The sequence below is a fragment of the Nycticebus coucang genome, chromosome 2, assembly GCF_027406575.1.
Source record: "Nycticebus coucang isolate mNycCou1 chromosome 2, mNycCou1.pri, whole genome shotgun sequence".
Taxonomy (NCBI): Eukaryota; Metazoa; Chordata; class Mammalia; order Primates; family Lorisidae; genus Nycticebus; species Nycticebus coucang.
This window is the reverse complement of record NC_069781.1, coordinates 86413545-86432552: the sequence shown is the minus strand read 5'-3', so window position 1 is coordinate 86432552 and position 19008 is coordinate 86413545. Positions and strand designations below refer to the sequence as shown.

At 43.7% G+C, this 19008-nt stretch overlaps 2 protein-coding genes across 4 annotated transcripts in view; one reads left to right on the top strand and one right to left on the bottom strand.

The window, feature by feature from the left end:
- The window catches only part of OSTF1 (osteoclast stimulating factor 1), a 58927-nt gene extending 49934 nt beyond the window's left edge, over positions 1-8993 (bottom strand). Inside the window, exon 1 of the mRNA XM_053575479.1 lies at positions 8692-8993. Within this exon, the coding sequence (XP_053431454.1) occupies positions 8692-8725 (34 nt within the window). The 5' untranslated portion in view covers positions 8726-8993. The remainder of the gene's footprint in view (positions 1-8691) is intronic.
- Positions 8994-9158: 165 nt separating this feature from the next.
- Positions 9159-19008, top strand: part of NMRK1 (nicotinamide riboside kinase 1) — a 33039-nt gene continuing 23189 nt past the window's right edge. For 2 of the 3 annotated variants that reach the window (XM_053575509.1, XM_053575494.1), the window contains exons 1-2: positions 9159-9410; positions 15068-15131. In XM_053575509.1, coding sequence (XP_053431484.1) covers positions 15103-15131 — 29 coding nt within the window. In that variant the 5' untranslated portion in view covers positions 9159-9410; positions 15068-15102. Of the gene's footprint in view, positions 9411-14640; positions 14925-15067; positions 15132-19008 lie in introns of those variants that run through there. The other variant, XM_053575502.1, reaches the window with a different exon arrangement.

Genomic DNA, 19008 nt, shown 5'->3' with positions numbered 1-19008 from the left:
TAAAGATTCTACCCAGATACAAAGTAGAAATGACGCAAGAACAAAAAGGAGGTGGCCACAGCACTTACACCAGTAACTTGTTTAATTGGTTCAAAGTTGCCAAACCTCTTTAACTCATAGCTACAAACTAAACACCTACAACTATTGTTAACTATGGCAAACAGATAAACAATCTGCACAGAGGGCTGACATGTGTACATTTCAATTTTAGATTTTTTTTTTTTTTTTTGTGAGACACGGTCTTGCTCTGTCACTAGAATGCAGAATGCAGTGGCATCATCACAGCTCACTGCAACTTCAAACCCCTGGGCTCAAACAATTCCCCTGCCTCAGCCTCCCAAGTAGCTGGGATTACAGTGAGTCTCACCGTATTCCACTAAATTTTTTTTCTTTTTTTTTTGAGATGGAGTCTCACTATGTCACCCTTGGTAGAGTACCATGGCATCACAGCTCACAGCAACCTCAAACTCTTGGGCTTAAGCGATTCTCTTACCTCAACCTCCCAAGTAGCTGGAACTACAGGCGCCCGCCACAACACCCAGCTATATTTTTTTTTTTGGTAGTTGTCATTGTTATTTAGCAGGCACAGGCAAGATTCGAACTCACCAGCCTCAGTGTCTATGGCTGGCGCCGTAACTGCTGTGCTACAAGCGCTGAGCCAATTTTTCTGTTTTTTTGTAGAGACCAGTCTTGCTCTGGTTTCTGGCTGGTCTTAAACTCCTGGCCTCAAACAATCCTCTTACTCTGGCCTCCCAAAGGGCTAGGATTACAGGTGTCAGCCACAGCACCCGGACTAAGTTCTTGCTTTTGTTTAGAACACTACCATTTTCCATAAACTATTACACTAGGTAAATAGCTTTCTCTTAAATACTGAAAAGAAGTTCTCTGGATTGCAGTTCAGTATGTGTGCACCAAGTTTCCTTGACTTCTCTGAGAGAAGCTCAGCTCCTATGTAGTCTGACACACAGGAGGACAGGAAGATGTGCTAAGTTATTTCATTTCTGCCTGAGTCATATGACTTTTCCCCTTTGCTGCCCAGAAAAACTCTTGTTCGGCATTCAGGACACTGCTTACATTACCCCTCTTCCATGACAGCTTCTGAGCTTTCTCAAGGTCTTGCCCTGAACTTCCCAGCCCTCTGATCACACTTTGACAATATCTCCTATCACGTGCATTGAAATTTTTCCATTCAAGGTAAGCTCACACATTTTTTTTTTTTTGGAGATGGAGTCTTAGTTTGTCACCCTCAGTAGAGTGTCGCAGCATCACAGCTCACAGCAACCACAAACTCCAAGGCTCAAGTGATTCTCTTGCCTCAGCCTCCTGAGTAGCTACGACTACAGGCGCCTGCCACAACGCCTGGCTATTTTTAGAAATGGAGTCTCACTCTAGCTCAGGCTAGTCTCGAACTCATGAGCTCAGGTGATCCACCCACCTTGGCCTCCCAGAGTGCTGGGATTACAGTGTAAGCCACCATGCCCGGCCTCCTGTGAAAACGCTTCTAAGAGCCCGGTTTTGTGAATGAGGAGTAGGATGCAATTTGCTGTGTATAATGTGTACTATTGTGCCCAAACTTTTGAGGATACATATAAATGAATAGTGGGGCTTGGAAGTGGGAGAGCCTAATGGGCCTCTTACAGCCACTGCTCCCTCCTCCCTGTGGCTGGAGCTTCCACTCTAGGAGGATCTGGGATTGAGTGGAAGTGGCCAGAGCAGCCTCTGCCAAGTGCCACAATCAGTGGAGGGAACAGTGATGGGGCTGGTGAGGCAGGCCACGTGGAGGGGATCAGGAGCCCCACATATGCCCCAGGGACATGCCTGGCTGCCCTGCAGCCAAACAGCCTCAGAAGCTCATGCCCCACTGGCCATGTGTGCGGTCATACCAGCCAAAGCCCCTGATGTGGCAGGTAGGGAAGGGCTCTTGGGAGTGAGGGAAGGAGCAGCCTTCACAGAATGGTGAGCTGTGTGAGGGCAGTGTGATCTGCATGTATACTGGAGCATTAGTCCTCCTCAGATGGGCCTCTGCCAGCCAAGAGCTGGCTACTTTCTCAAGGGGTGTTTTCCTGAAAGTTTGAGCAAAAAATGTGGGTGTGCATTATACACAGAAGCACATTTTGGCGAAATGCGGTGCTTAGTAAGATTAAGTAAACTTCTCAAGATCTCAAAGCTAGTTAGTGGGTTTGTGTGACCTGGGAATGGAACACAAGCTTTCACTTGAGTTTATGCATTTTGGGCAGAGAACCCTGGGGGATATTTAGATTCTCTTTTGATAGGCATCTACCCTTATTAACTTACACAGTAATATATTGGCATTTGCTTTCTATAACTGTAACTGTCCTTTCACATTGGATCTGTATTAGACTATTAGACTGTACACTTTTTGAGTCGTTTGTAACTGCAAAGCCACTAAACTGTATAAATGATAGATATATTAAAAGTTTTGACACATAATACAGACTTTTTGTCTGGAAGAAGGTGGTGAAGGAGATTGTAGTTGGGCTCTTTTTGTAGCTTACTACAAAGTAGGAAAGGCTGGAGACTATGTTTTTCTGATCCACACTCCTTATGGAAACAGTGAGGTCTCCTACCTCTTGTGTTTCAAGATTCCCAAGACTTCACTTCCATGTGACCAGTGCAGGGAGATTTTCTGAGGATATCTTATACGGCAGGTGTAAGAGAACTGTTGCCAAAGTTGTTCTCATTTGCTTAATGCATGGGGAATAGAAAATACATTTTAAACAAAGATTCAGAAACCTTTCAGCAGGCTGATGTGAGTGAGTTGTCAAGATTCTCTATGAAACAATTAAAGTAGTATGGAGGCACTCTACCCGGGAGACAAAGTGAGACTCTGTCTCAAAAAGAAAGAAAGAAAAGAAAAGAAAAAAAAAAAAGAAGTCTCTTCCCAGGACAGTCAGAATAATTAAAGAAGATAGGCATATAAACTGATTGTATAGTGCCTGACATATAGGGTCAAAAATGTTAACTACTACCATCATCATCATCAGTCTGAAACTTTTAAGATGTTCTCAGACTTTATTATGTCATCAGGTATCAATGCAGCATCAAGTTTATGAGAGAAAACAATTTCTTTGCATATTTTCAAAGCGAAACCATATTCTCAGCTCTGATTAATTCCTTTATTCAGGGAGGAAAAAATTACACAAAAGCTGAGATCATTTTAGATGAAGAACTTTTTTCTTTCAGTCATGTTATTAAAGCAGCATACGTGTGATGTCTTTGAAGTTTTATGATGTTTTTACCATGAATAACAAAAGAACCCCAAACATTGACCTTTGCTTCTTCAAAGTTCCACGAATTTATTTTCACAAGACACATGAAATATTTATGTCGCTTTATTTCACTACCAAAATCAATAAGCTCTTTGAAAGAAATGGCCAAAGTCAGATATCAGGTTTCCAAGCACAGTGGAGAGTTACTGAAGCTGCTTAGAATGAGATGATTCTAAGATCCAAATCTCATTCAAAATCCTTTGGCCTTACATCAAGTCCCAAAGTCAAGGCTCTAAAAAAGTCTTTACTCTAAAAAATGTTCTGTCTTCAGGCGGCGCCTGTGGCTCAGTGAGTAGGGCGCCGGCCCCATATGCCAAGGGTGGCGGGTTCAAACCCAGTCCCTGCCAAACTACAACAGAAAAAAATAGCCAGGCATTGTGGCGGCGCCTGTAGTCCCAGCTGCTCGGGAGGCTGAGGCAAGAGAATCGTGTAAGCCCAAGAGTTAAGAGGTTGCTGTGAGCCGTGTGATGCCACCGCACTCTACCCGAGGGCAGTAGAGTGAGACTCTGTCTCTACAAAAAAAAAAAAAAAATGTTCTGTCTTCTCCATTCTCACAAGCCAGGCAGGTTCAACCAAACAGAATGGCAAGGCTCCTGACAGTGGATGAAAACAACATACATGCTTTGTGTGTTAAATTGAGAGGTCTCGCAGGTTCAGAAAAAGGAAAGGAGGGTCCCACAGAAAATGAGCTGAAGACCATGAAATTACAACACATCTTAGCAGACAGAGTACCAGGGCGGCATGTCTAACAATTAAAGGGGAGGGTTTCAATTACAGACCTTGAGTGGCCAAAAGTGATCCTACAGAAAAACAATCAGTAGGCTAGAGAAGGTCAATCTGCAGCAGAATTGAGTTTTCAAGCAGAATGCAGGCAGTGTGGTAAGCACTGTCAGAAACACAAGCCAACCAGCGGGTGGTACAGTTGGTACAGTGTCTCAAAAAGACATGGAAAACTGAAGTTGAGAAACCACTCTGAGGATAGTTGTTTTTATTATTTTTTTTTTGAATGTCATAGATTTGAAGAAGGAAAAAACCTGAGAGGAAATTCAACTAAATAGTGATTATCACTAGATGATAGGGATGACTTTTTACTAACATATGTATTTATTGTTTATCTATATTATATTTTCCAAGTTTTCTATATTAAAAATATATTACTTTCCTTTTTAATTACAAGGTTTTTTTTAAACAAAAATAGATGAGATCAGCTATTCAATTATAGATATGGGACGCTCTAAGATAGTATCTGAAAAGATATATGTTCCCCATCAGACTTAGGACTCTCATGAATGAGACCTTATCTTATTATTCCTGGAATTCTAGCATCTAGCATAGGGCCTAAAATATTAGCTTTATTTTTAAAAAAATTCTTTTATTTTAACAGCTTGAGGGGGCACAAGTTAAATTCTATTTCGTGTATATATTATATAATGGTGAATGATTCTAGATACAGCCAAAAACCCAAACAAGGTGATCTTGATATACCTTCAGGATGGTAAAAAGTAGCTAGGCTCTCCTACCAGCATCAAATCAGGACTTGCCTAAGCAGCCTCCTTCCATGAATGGTCCCCTTGTTGGGGATATGCTGATCACTGTAAGATGCATTAGCCCACATTACAGCCAAATGCACCTAGCTATTAAAATTTTCCAGTAAGTCCTCTGAACTCTCTCACCTAGCTCCCTTCCTTTTATTCCTCCCTTTCTCAATTGCCTACTGAACTGAGCCAGGCTGTTTTGCCTAAATCTTGTTCTGAAGGAGGCCATAGGAAATACCACTTTCACGTTCCCCTTTTATTTCTCCTAGGGATGCCCAGTCCACTCCAACACTTTAAGAGAACACATGAGAAAAGTTTGTGTCAGGGCAGCGCCTATGGCTCAGTGAGTAGGGCACCAGTCCCATATACCAAGGGTGGCGGGCCCTGGCCAAACTGCAACAACAACAACAAAAATGAGCCGGGCGTGGTGGCAGGCACCTATAGTCCCAGCTACTCGGGAGGCTGATGCAAGAGAATCGCCTAAGCCCAAGAGCTGGAGGTTGCTATGAGCTGTGACGCCATGGCACTCTACCGAGGGCGACAAAGTGAGAAAGTGAGACTCTGTCTCAAAAAAAAAAGTTTGTGTCAGATCTCAATGCCATTAAAATAACTACTTCTCAGAGCAAATAACACATTTTAATTGTATGAGCACCAGGAATCTTGTCACTCATCTTTTTTCTGTCTGCTTAAAACTGAGAGGCGAATCTACAGCCCTCCTTTAGTAACTCTATTGGAACTTATGACATACATGTCTGCAAGCTAACTTTTCCTCAGAGCCATGAGAGGAAAAGTACCTCGGTGTCTTGAGACTGTGTCTCAGTGTCTTGAGACACTGTACCTCCCTCTATAAGACTTTGTGCTCTTCTCTCTCTCTCTCAGATAATTTGTATTTTTAGAAGTCCTTTTGGGATGAGCCAGGGTATAAACCACGTGTACTCAAACTTTTTAAAATTCACTGTCCCTCAGACCATTGGAGGGCTGGACTATAGTTTAAAAAAAAACAAACTATGAACAAATTCCTATGCACACTGCACATATCTTATTTTGAAGTAAAAAACAAAATGGGAACAAATACAATTCACACTGCTTCATGTGGCCCACGGGCCGCAGTTTGAGGACGCCTGGTGTAAACACACCAAGAAACCAAAAATTAAATAACCCCTTCCCCAGTTCCAACCTTGCCTTGGACACCTTTGCCCATGTTAGCCTGCCTGCAGGACAGGAAACTAAAATGCAGAGCCACCCTAACTTACTGCCACCAACTAGGGAGTCACCTTTCCATGCATTTGGGACAAGTCTGATGGAGAACCTGAGGCCTCTTCCTTCCCACTTCCTGCCCACAAGCTGGAAAATACACATGACTACCCATGTGAATGGTGTACTGTAACTTAACACATTAAGGCAGAACAGCATAACAATAAGAGCACAGACCTGAAGGTGAACTACGGTTCTAATCCCGCCTCACTTCCAGCTGCTGACTTTAGACAAGTCTACTAACCATTCATTTCCCCACCTGTGCAATGGTAACATTAACAGTATTGAACTCATAAGGTTGTTGAGAGGAGCAAATATGTTAATACATGTAAAAGTGGCTAGACCAGTGTCTCACACACATTTAAGTGTGAGCCAGCACTATCAGAGGGTACTTCTGTTTTCAATTAAACCCACCCACACAAAGTTTCAAGCCTGATTGACAGTAATATTTCTCACTGTAAATTACTATACCTACAAACCAGTTTCTATGGTGACTTTAATTGTGCTTGGATCTGGCTCTGTGCCTGTAGCACCGTGGTTACAGCGCCATGTGGTTACACATACACCAAGGCTGGCAGGTTCGAACCAAACCCAGGCCAGCTAGAACAACAATGGCAACTGCAACAAAAAATAGCCGGGCATGTGGCAGGCGCCGGTAGTTCCAGCTACTAGGGAGGATGAGGCAAGAGAATTGCTTAAGCCCAAGAGTTTGAGGTTGCTGTGAGCTGTGACGCCACAGCACTACCAAAGGCGACATAGTGAGACTCTACTTAAAAAAAAAAAAAATTGTGCTTTTAAGCCTTTTAATTCTGTGAAGGCAAAAGTGGAAACCTAATAAACACATGTATATGTAAAAAAATAACAATAATAAAAAATTGTGCTTGGATCTCATTTATAAATTCACATGGAGTTAAAGTTCTCTCTAAACTACAGTCATGTTTAACCATGTGCTTTCTTATTTACTGAGGAGGAGGTGAAAGCAATGACATCAGACAACAAAAATGGTTACTGGGAATATAACCCCAACTGGTAACAGGATGATCCCTAAACCACACCCAAGTGTGCATGAATACACATGTACACATACACTCCTGCCTGTGTGCGTGTGTGCATCATACACATTCCTGTCAATGTCCCTCCAGATACAACATAGACATCATTCAATGTTTGGAGAGACGATAAACCTCATAAATGTTTCTCAGGACAGTCCTTAAAATAAGGCGCTTTGTTCTGCTTGAGTACCACGGTTAACAAAAAAAAAAAAAGGAAAGGAAAAAAAGATAATTTCTTCAGCTATCTAAGAGCAACTCTCCTTTGTTAGATACTTGAGGTCCTTATTTACACCAGAGTTTAGAAAGCCGTACCTCATCCATAGCACAATGCAAATTGCTTATCAGATTCCATACCTAATAAAGTGCAGAGCTCAACTAGAGCCACACCCATCTCTGACCAAGGCAAAGCCAGACTCAGCTACTTCTTTCACACCCATCCCAACAAGATTTAAGTCCTCAGTGAATATCTATTGTACACATGTGAGTATCTAATAATTTTCAAATAAAAGAACTCGATACTGCCACTGTATGACTGCAAAGAAAGAAAGTGGATAATTACAAAGCTGCTCGAGCAAAGTTTAGGAAAATTAATCACTGAAATTCATCTCTTACAACAAAACTTACTTAAAAATTCGATGTACATGAATTAAGTTTAAGCCTTTGCTATGCTGAAATTACACGAGTTTGGAAGAAAAAGCCCGGGAGTACATTGGAGCCATTTATCTTCCATTTCCTAGGTTTCCCTTAATTACCTACCCAAATGATCCGCCTAAGAGTTTGTTACCGTATTGAATTGGAAATTCATCAGTCTCTTGTAAATTCCCCGGTTTCTCCATGTCACAGAAAATAGTCTTAAGAACAGAATCAAAAATGGCCAAGGACTCTTGGCCAAGAAAACTGCTTTGAGGAATTTTGTAATCTAGCCCCTCTCCGCTTTAGCACGCCAAAGTCTCGGGGAGAGCGGAGGCAAAGAACATACCACGCATGAAACAATGACACTTCCGAATAGTAATAGCCGAGATTACTTTGCTGCATCCCAGCTCTTCCCGCCAGGAACACAAGTACAGAGTTTTCCAAAGGCTCTTCCCCAGATCCGGAGGTCAATTTCAAACTCTGCCCCTCTCACAAGTCCCAAAGCAGCCTCGCTCACCCACCCCACCCTGCGACCAGCGTACTTCCCGTTCGCTCCGGACGGTCAAGTACTCCAACTTGACAGTGACACACTGAGAAAAAGAGGAAGTGGCTAAAAGCCATTCCAAGACACACTCATTTATTTATTTTCTTAAAGGAAATCAATGGTCTTGTCTTTCCGGAAAACTTCCATAGGACGTTACCATCGCACCGTCTGGAAAGTTGCAGCGAATGACAATGTTGCAAAACCGAGGGCGACTGCTCTTTTAAAATACGTATTTTTAAAATTCTCGAAATCAGCAAAGCTCAGAGATTCCACCCCGGTGGGTCCGATCTCGGACGTGAGGCTCCGGGCGGGGTACGTGCCTGATCCGCCGAGCCAAGTGGCAGAGAAAACGCAGAGCGGAGCCCGGCTAGCGCCTCCCTTACCTGGTTTGACTGGTTTGGGTGGTGGCTTCGACATCTCGCTTCCTTGAGCGGTTAATTCTAAAAACTGCACCGAAAAGCCAACCGATAGCTCCGTCGGCCGGCACTTCAGGCACCCCAAAGTTTCTTTTCGTCTGGTTTGCTGTTGTGCGCCCTCAAGAACCAGCACCCACTCTCAGATGCCGGACGCAGGCAGAGCCGCCCGGCAGAGCGCCCCGCCCCGTCCCGCGGCCGTCGGAGCCGCCCCATGCGCGCCCCGGGAGGACTAGGAAGTGCACCCCGCCTCACCGAGCGCTAATTGGCTCCCGGGATGGCAGCTTCGCCGCGGCGGGGGCGCGAGCGGCGCGCACGGCGGCGGAACCAGCCGGAGTTGAGCGAGAACGCCGCGCGTACGCGCCAGGGCCGGCCATGCCGCGCGCGTCCCCGACGGGAAAAGGCCGGAGCCGAGCAGGGGCGCGCGCTCGAGGCCAAGCGTGCGGGAGCCCCGCCCCGCTGCGCCCCGCCCCAACGAGGGCTGGAGTCCGGTTCGGCGTCCGGCCCGAGTGGGAAGGAACCTCCGGTGGCCACGTTTACCTGGCCGCCTTCTGACCTAGGAGGGGCGTCGGGTAAAAGGGCTGTGAGCCTGGAGGTTAGCGAGCAGCGGGTTGTGGCGGGTTTGCGACAGGCGCGAGCTTGGCCATCGCCTTTGCCGCCTTGCTCGGGAGGACTGGAACTGGCGCCGGGTGAGTACCTGCCTGCCCCCGCCGCGCCACCTCGCTGGGACCTGGAGGTGTTTCCAGAGTGTTCTTCCTGGAACCTGGTTGTGTTTTGAAAGCACTTTTGGGACTCTTTCCGCCCTAGCCGAGCTCACGTACGTGACCTTCCGAGGAGGACGTTCTCACGGTGGCGTAGGGCTTAAATGCCCCATAATCATCATTAAAACGGGAGTGCTATCTCCAGGAGACCGCACGGTTGTTGGGAGAGGTTGACAAGGGACAGGATCAGGTCATGATTATCTATCAATGGGACAGATAGTCTCATACCTCTAACATTGTAGTAGAGACACTACGGCCTGCTAAGACTATTTTTTACATTTTTTTAAAGGCTGAAAAAGAATCAACAGAAGAATAGTATTTTGTGGTACCTGAAATTATATGGAATTTAGATTTTCATTGTCCATAAAGTTTTATTGGAACACAGTCACGTTCATTTGTTTATGTCTGTGGTCCCTTTTCATTACTACCACACAGATGAGTAGCTGCCCACAGCCTAAAACATTTACTATTTAGCACTTTGCAGAGGAGGGTGGATTGCTTGAGCTGAGGAGTTTAAGACAAGCCTGAGCAAAAGCAAGACTTCGTCTCAATAGACCAAAAAAACTGAGGCAAGAGGATCGCTTGAGCCCAAGAGTTGGAAGTTGCTGTGAGCTATGATGCTACATCACTCTACCCTCTACCCAGGGGGAAAGCTTGAGACTATCTCAAAAAAAAATCAAAATTAAAAAGCTTGCAATCAAGAGTTGCCAGGTTCTAAATGTATGTGCAGCAGCAGACTTCATGAAGCAATCACAAGCTTATGAACTACAAGCTGCAAATCATTTGATGTCTCCTTTGAACTTTCTAGCCTCATCATTTCAAGGCATCCTATCACTAGGAACACATCCACCTTCAATCTCATGGAATACATGTAGTTTATCCTCCCAGTGTCTACAAAGCTTTCCTGGACAGCAGAGAACATTCGTACAGTGGAAGGAGAACAGACTAGGATTGCCAAGAAGAAACCCAAAATGACTAAATTTTATTTATTACATATTTTAATTTAATTTAATTTTTTTTTTCTTAAAGATGGGGGTCTCACTATGTTGCCCAGGCTGGAGTGCAGTGGCTATTCACCCTCCTCGGCCTCCCAGAGTGCTAGATTACAGGCATGACCCACTCTGCTCGGCCTTTTTTATTTTTATTTTTTTTGCAGTTTTTGGCTGGGGCTGGGTTTGAACCCACCACCTCCAGCATATGGGGCTGGCGCCCTACTCCTTTGAGCCACAGTTGCTGCCCCCGGCCTTTTTTAATAGTTCTTTTTTTTCCCTTGGGATAGAGTCTCACTCTGTTGCCCAGGTTAAAGTCCCATGGCATCTAGCCTCGCTCACAGCAACCTCACACTCCTGGGTTCAGGTGATCCTCCTGCCTCAGCCTCCCAAGTACCTGAGGCTACAGATGCCCACCACAACACCCAACTAATTTTTCTATTTTTAGTAGAGACAGGGTCTCACTCTTGCTCAGTCTGGTCTTGAATTCCTGAGCTCAAGGGATCCTCTCACCTCAGCCTCGTAGAGTGCTAGGATTAGGTGTGAGCCACCACACCTGGCCTGATTTTTAAGCATTCTCAAAGAGGGCAATAGGAAATGAAAACAGAAGAACGTGATGTGGAAGTAGACAATGTCAAGCCTGAACTTGGAGTTTACCAAAAGCTGCCCTGTGCAGCAACACTGTTTTTGAAATAAATGGCTTTAGGGATTGGTGGGCCCACCCCCAGTTCCAGCCTAGCCACCTGTCTTGTTTCTGTATGTCCCAGTTGCCCAACCCTGCCATCACATTGTCACCTGTTTGGCTAATGGTGCTTGCCCAACATTTACCCAAACTCTGCCATGACCCAGACTACTAACTGATGTAGAGCTGGGGGTTCCTGTTTTGTTAAAAACTTACGTTTGATTATGGGATTTCCCAACCCTGCCCAAGGGATTTTATAAGTAGGTTTACTCCATCCCACTCCAAGTGTCTGAATTGCTAGAGTTTCCACGAAAATAACTCCCTCAAGCTTATTTCTGGTGCTACAGCCATGCTCACTTGTTATTTGCATGCTATGTAATTGATGCAGAAGCCATGTGTGCCTGCACAAATGTGGCAATTAGAACGGGGCCTAATAGTCCTTTGTACTCGGTGTATATATTGCCGTATCAATAATAAATCAGTCAGAATGATGTCAATTGTACATCAGAGCCTGACGGTGAAGCTAACATATGTACAACATTCTTCCTTTGCTCTTAGTAGTAAAGTGCTTTTAAGCAGCTTGGAGTGATGGAAAGAAGTTAATTATGTGGTTTCGTTTCTGGCTTTTCCTTTACTAGCTGTAAGAACCAGCCTTTAGATTTGATCTTTAATAGTTCTTTCTTTTTTTCCCCTTGGGACAGAGTCTCACTCTGTTGCCCAGGTTAGATTGCCATGGCATCTAGCCTAGCTCACAGCAACCTCACACTCCTGGGTTCAGGTGATCCTCCTGCATCAGCCTCCCAAGTAGCTTAGACTACAGACCACAACACCCAACTAATTTTTCTATTTTTAGTAGAGACAGGGTCTCACTCTTGCTCAGTCTGGTCTTGAATTCCTGATGAGCTCAAGGGATCCTCCCACCTCAGCCTCCTAGAGCGCTAGGAGGGTAAATCATCCATTATCTGGGCCAGTTTCCCCTTCTGCAAAACAAAGAATAGACTAAGTGATCTCTACAGCTATACTTATCCAAGTTTACGAATTTATGTTTCAAGACCCTATCCAAAATAGATGAAGTGGGGGCAAAAAAATGACACAAGTTTATGAATTTTTTTTTTTTTTTTACAGATAGCTTACTTTCTTTTTTTTTTTTTTTTCTTTTCTTTTTTATTGTTGGGGATTCATTGAGGGTACAATAAGCCAGGTTACACTGATTGCAATTGTTAGGTAAAGTCCCTCTTGCAATCATGTCTTGCCCCCATAAAGTGTGACACACACCAAGGCCCCACCCACCTCCCTCCTTCCCTCTTTCTGTTTCCCCCCCATAACCATAATTGTCATTAATTGTCCTCATATCAAAATTGAGTACATAGGATTCCTGCTTCTCCATTCTTGTGATGCTTTACTAAGAATAATGTCTTCCACGTCCATCCAGGTTAATACGAAGGATGTAAAGTCTCCATTTTTTTTAATGGCTGAATAGTGTTCCATGGTATACATATACCACAGCTTGTTAATCCATTCCTGGGTTGGTGGGCATTTAGGCTGTTTCCACATTTTGGCGATTGTAAATTGAGCTACAATAAACAGTCTAGTACAAGTGTCCTTATGATAAAAGGATTTTTTTCCTTGTGGGTAGATGCCCAGTAATGGGATTGCAGGATCGAATGGGAGGTCTAGGTTGAGTGCTTTGAGGTTTCTCCATACTTCCTTCCAGAAAGGTTGTACTAGTTTGCAGTCCCACCAGCAGTGTAAAAGTGTTCCCTTCTCTCCACATCCACGCCAGCATCTGCAGTTTTGAGATTTTGTGATGTGGGCCATTCTCACTGGGGTTAGATGATACCTCAGGGTTGTTTTGATTTGCATGTCTCTAATATATAGAGATGATGAACATTTTTTCATGTGTTTGTTAGCCATTCGTCTGTCGTCTTTAGAGAAAGTTCTATTCGTGTCTCTTGCCCATTGATATAAGGGATTGTTGGCTTTTTTCATGTGGATTAATTTGAGTTCTCTATAGATCCTAGTTATCAAAGTTTATGAATATTTTATTTGACTAAGTGAGGACATCCATTTACTACCATCTACTGACAACGGAATTTCATAAGAGAAAGGACATTTACCAAAAGAGTGAGAATGATACCAGCTCAGGATAAAGGGCAGTGTCTCCCTTCCCAAAAGCATGATAGTTGGGAGCCTGGCACTGATACCAAAAAGAATAGGTTAAAATAAAATTAAAAGGCAGAAAAATTACAACATAAAAATTTCTTTTATAGTATTCATTGTATGCAGTAGTTCCCTTAATACACAGTACCTTGGCAATTTGAATTGAGTACATATTCAACAGTGTAACTCAGGGTGAATGTCAAATATCCAACTTGTTCTGCTGTTTTATTTTTATTACAGTCATTATTGAATACTTGTCTCACATAGCCTTGTTAATGAAAGTGGGACCCAGCTTTAAGCAGTTGTACTCAATGTAAAATATTCTGGATAAGCTGAGAAGAAGCCAAGCAATAACAACCCTCTCCCCACTAGGCTCTTGTCCATACTTCTCCAAAGGGGTCCAGAGACCCAGATTAGGATGGGAGTGCTGCTGGGGGTTCCACCTCAGCAGCCACTGCACAGCCAAGGTCCCTGACCACCCACCTGAGCAGAGACCAATAAAGAGCAATGTCAGTCAAGGACAACTTTCTTTTTTTTTTTTTTGTAGAGACAGAGTCTCACTGTACTGCCCTCAGGTGGAGGGCCATGAGGTCACACGGCTCACAGCAACCTCTAACTCTTAGGCTTACGCGATTCTCTTGCCTCAGCCTCCCAAGCAGCTGGGACTACAGGCACCCGCCACAACACCCGGCTATTTTTTTTGTTGCAGTTTGGCTGGGGCTGGGTTTGAACCCGCCACCTTTGGCATATGGGGCCGGCGCCCTACTCACTGAGCCACAGGCGCCACCAGTCAAGGACAACTTTCAGAAACCCCTATTCTAAGGTTCCCTCCAGCTCACCTTTTCACTTAGCAATGCAAACGGTCTGTTGTAATGTCCAAGGACTGTTTTGGTGAGCCTAGAGGATATGAAACTGCCCTCCACCCCTTGGACTAGGAGTCAACAAAACAACAGCCTGTTGCTTAAACCTGACACTCTGCCTGAACATTCGCAGTTTCATGACAGAGAAGACAAGTTTTGAAATCCAATTTAAGGGACGTATTAGCCCCATAAAAAAGGAATTCCATTCTCATCATTAGCAGGACTGTATGTCATTAGTAGACTTGTAAAAACAATTTATTATGATTATATTTTGAATTTCAAAAAACATTTTGTAAAAATTCAGTTTTTTTCATGTTATACATGGATAAGTCCCTACGTAATAACAGATTTTGCCTCTTGCTCCACATAGCCTCAAATATTTACTACCTGGCCTGTTCCCAAACCTTAGATGTAGGTTTTTGGGTGAGGAAACAGTGCCCTTGAAGGGCATGAGCTTTGTTTTGCCGCTGGCATCAGTGCATGTCTCCCTCTCCCAGAGGGGTCACTGCCAAGGAATTGTTAGGTCATACCCAGGGATTGAATCACGCAGGTGGACAATGACCTGGCTATGAGGAGGGTGAAACTTCAACTTCTTAGACCATGCTGTGGTCGAGCAACCCTTCTACACCTGGAAAACAGACATTCTGGGTGTGTTCTTGGCCACCAGGGCTCTTTCAGCTCACCAGACACTGGCTGACAGGCCCTGAGCATGCAGTAGGAAGCCAGTACAGCAGGAAGCTCTCCTGAGAACGTAGGTAACGGGGCTGGGGACCCCAGATCGCTGCCATCTTTCCGTCCCAGCTGGTGCTTCTAATTTAGGACTCTCTTTCTCTTCTCTAGACAACTAAATCATATAATTTTTTTTTTTTTTTTTTTTTTTACTTCTACTTTTAGGAAGTATTAGGAAGACGTGATTTCCAAAGCTAATTATGAAAACATTTACCATTGGAATCAGTGGGTAAGTAATTTTGCTATAAACAGCTGGTCAGGATGTCCATATGGCATGTTCATGTGTCTGGAATAGGGCAAGAAGAAGCAGCGGGGATTCCAAAGTCCTGGGGAAGGGCAGGCCTCTGTGGAGTACAAAACAATGCGGTGCTGGCTACAGAAATGCCAACAAGAGAGGGCAGTGTTTCCTGTAAACAGAGAAATAGAATATTCAGTCAAGAGCATTTGCCTCCTTTTCCATTTATTTTCTGGAACCAACACCAGAGAAGACCTGGTGGGCCCTGCTTTGGTTCAGGGGGTTGTATTACTCCCCATGTGGCTGCTCCTCTGTTTCACCCAGCTTCATGCATGCAGAATGCAGAGCAGCCTCACCGCCATTCCTTTTCCCTCATGATTTCGTTGGCCTTATGTCCCAGGTAGCACAAGCTAGTCCTTGTACCCTGGCATAATTGTTAGTCATGTCCCCACCTCCCTCTCAAAAGTGTTCTAAATTATCCTACCTATGGTACCAGAGGCAGGCATGGAAGTAAGACATCAACAACTGAAAAGGACATTATTTGTTTTGCTGCCATATTAAAAGTTCATCTTTCTTCTATGTACATTCATATTATATGTGGCCCAATTCATAAAACAGTTGAGGCTATTAAAATTAAATGTTTATAATTTGGGGGAACCACTGCATTATTACATTACTATAGTTAGTCATTGGTCAGAAATAAAATTGAATGAACTGGATGTCAGAGCTCTGCCTTGCCTTGCCTCCCATCCAATCAGAGCTAAAGTTGACGTTATCTCTGCAGTACTGTTTTTGTCCTTCCCCTCCTTTTCATACACTCTCCCAATTCCTGCCATCACTCCCTAACTCGTCTCCCCCTCCTAATCTTTCCTGTACACCTCTGCTAGTTTAATCATCATACAAAATGTTTTAATTTTTTCCTCTGCCAGGTGAATAATATTTGGTGGTTCCCAGTTATCTAGAATGAAATCTGAACATCATAGTATGTGAGGGCCATCCATAAATAATAAAGGAAACTTACTAGCTTGAGGGGTAGACAGGCTGCAGGAAAGGTTTGATACAGGAGCTCAGTGGTATCCCCCAAAAGTTTCTTTCTACTCTGTGTCTTCCTTCATTTGGTTCATCCAAGCAGCCCCCATGACTTCGTGCTGCTTCATAGCCTGCCACTGGTGGGGGCAGGGGTGCTTCTCTTCCCCTAGGCCACGAGTGTTTCTTTGACTGGACCAGCTTGGTTCACATAGCCCCAGTCACTGTGGTGGTAGGGATGGGATTAAGTTATCAGTTTAGGCTACGGGGTCCTATTCTGGGATTACATTATCAGTTTAGGCTTCAGAGACTTGATAGTGGGATCAATCACAAAAAGGCATGGAACCTGGGGAGGCAACTGCAAAGACCACTGCAGGATTCCATGCAACTTTCATCTGCACGTGTGTAAACAAGCTTGCCCTCTCCTCAAGGTGCTAATGTGGTGCACTCTACCTAGAAACCTGCCTCGTGTCTTCCTGTCATGTGCGTGAGGGACCATCCATAACTCCCTAAGAAAGCCTCCTGTACTTTCTCTGTTCTTTAGCAAGTGTCATGATTTCATCTCAGTGCTGCTGCATCTGGGAAGCCCATGCCAGCCTCCCCTACAGTGACTTCTGCTCCTGCCTTGTATCCTTCCTCCAAACCCACTGTGCTGTATCTCTCTTGTATACTTAACCACATGCTGCCCTATGAAGTAATCACTGGGTTGAGACTGCAGGGAATAGTAGGGCTTCTAAGAAATTCAGGAGTCATCCATGAACCTCCTGAAATTTTAACATGTGTGAAGATATTCATTTTTCTGGAGAAAGGACTTATTACTTCATCAGATACTCACAAAGTTCCGTAATGTAAAAGAGATCTGTGCTGGAGTTAGACTTTGTATCCCATCTCCTTTACTTGTTGTTATGTTGAGCAAGTTTTGTTAGTGTACAACTTTCCAATCCTTGATTTCCTCTACTGAAAAATGGAAATATTAGTATCTATGTATTAGAGAAGGGATTCTCCACTTGTTTGAGTAGTTACAGACAACCCTATTAACTTCTCCCTAGCCCGGTATCATGTTCCAAATACAGTGAACCTTCTGGTAACCTGGAATATAAAAAAATAAATGGCCCAGGAGTTGTGCATTTATTCAGATGTTCTAAACAAAGTAGGGAGTAACCCTATGGAGTCAGATCCTACATAAAATATGCTTTGGGAACTCTTCACCCCAGTTTGGATAGTATGTGTGAGGGAGGTTGTGAACAAACTAAAGGGTAGCTGTCATCTGACCTGAGAATTGCATTTCAAGTATGGATCCTGGACTCCAAGTTGTGTAGTACCTTTTTTCCCCTCCCCGCGTATGACCTAGGCTGTCTTCTACCTGGTCCATTTTCTCTAAGGCTTGTACAAAAATAGGGTGCTTGTTTCTCATTGGCTTCAGCTAAGTCAGTGAGAAAGGACTGAATTACTATCGGTTTGACTACATGATCTTAACAAAAGAAATAAATGACACTGTTTCTAGCTGGATTGTACATATTGTAATAAAGTGACCCGTTTACCTCTATTTTAAGCCAAAACTCAGTTTCTGGTTATGCACATTCAGCATTCAGTATGGTTCACAGGCAATTTTGTTAGGAAAAATGTCATAATATTTTCTTGTGCCCACCAACTTTTCCTTGTTTTCAAAGAGCTTGCCCATGTCCTACCCAGCTATATATTGTGGAGTTAAATGAAAAATCTTATTAACCAAATTCTTGTACTTTGTAGTTATATGATATTTAGATAATAATTGAATTATATACAATAAGCTATTTTGATGAGTAACTGTTAGTTCATTTTCCCTTTTCTAGATTATAAATATTTTGGGATTAGAATCTGGAATTAAGCACAGGTTCTTGCAAATAGACGTGTAATCAGGAGTTTTTGTGCTGTGGAGAGATGATGATATAGTGAAGTCTTAACCTCTTCTCAGAGTAATTGTGGAGTTTTTTGTTTTTAGAGACAGGATCTTGCTCTGTCACTCAGGCTGGAATGCAGTGGTGAAATCAAAGCTCACTACAACCCTGAACTTTTGGGCTCAAGCAAACCTCCTGCCTCCGCCTCCCAAACAGCTGGACTGGAGGCATGCACCACCATGCCTAATTTTTTATTTTTTTGTACAGAATGGGTATTGCTGCGTTGTCTAGGCTGATCTTGAACTCCTGGTCTCAATCAGTTCTCCTGCCTCCGGCTCCTAAAGTGTTGGGATTACAGGCACGAGCCACTGTGCCTGGCCTAGAACAATAGTTTGGTTATTTTGTTTTGTTTTGTTTTGTTGCTGGGTTTTTGTGTTTTTTTTTTTTTTTTTTTTGAGACAGAGTCTCAAACTGTTGCTCCGGGTAGAGTGCCATGGCATCATACCTCACAGCAACCGCCAACACTTAGGGCTTAAGCGATTCTCTTGCCTCAGCCTCCCAAGTAGCTGGGACTATAGGCACTTACCACAACGCCCGGCTATTTTCTGTTTGTAGTTGTCATTGTTGTTTGGTGGGCCCAGGCTGGATTCAAACCCGCCCGCTCTGGTGTATGTGGCTGGCGCCCTAACCACTTGAGCTACAGGTGCCGAGCCTAGAATAATGGTTTGAAATGAGCAAAACAAAATACAGAAATACAAAGGAAATCAGTTACAATAAAGTATAGCTGCATGTATAAAATATTTTTATTTATTTATTTGTTTATTTTATTGTTGGGGATTCATTGAGGGTGTAAACCAGGTTACACTGATTGCATTTGGACAAATTTGTGAACTTGTGATACATTATATACACGTCTTTGTTAACACATTAAAATAACATATGGCTGGGCACGGTGGCTCATGCCTGTA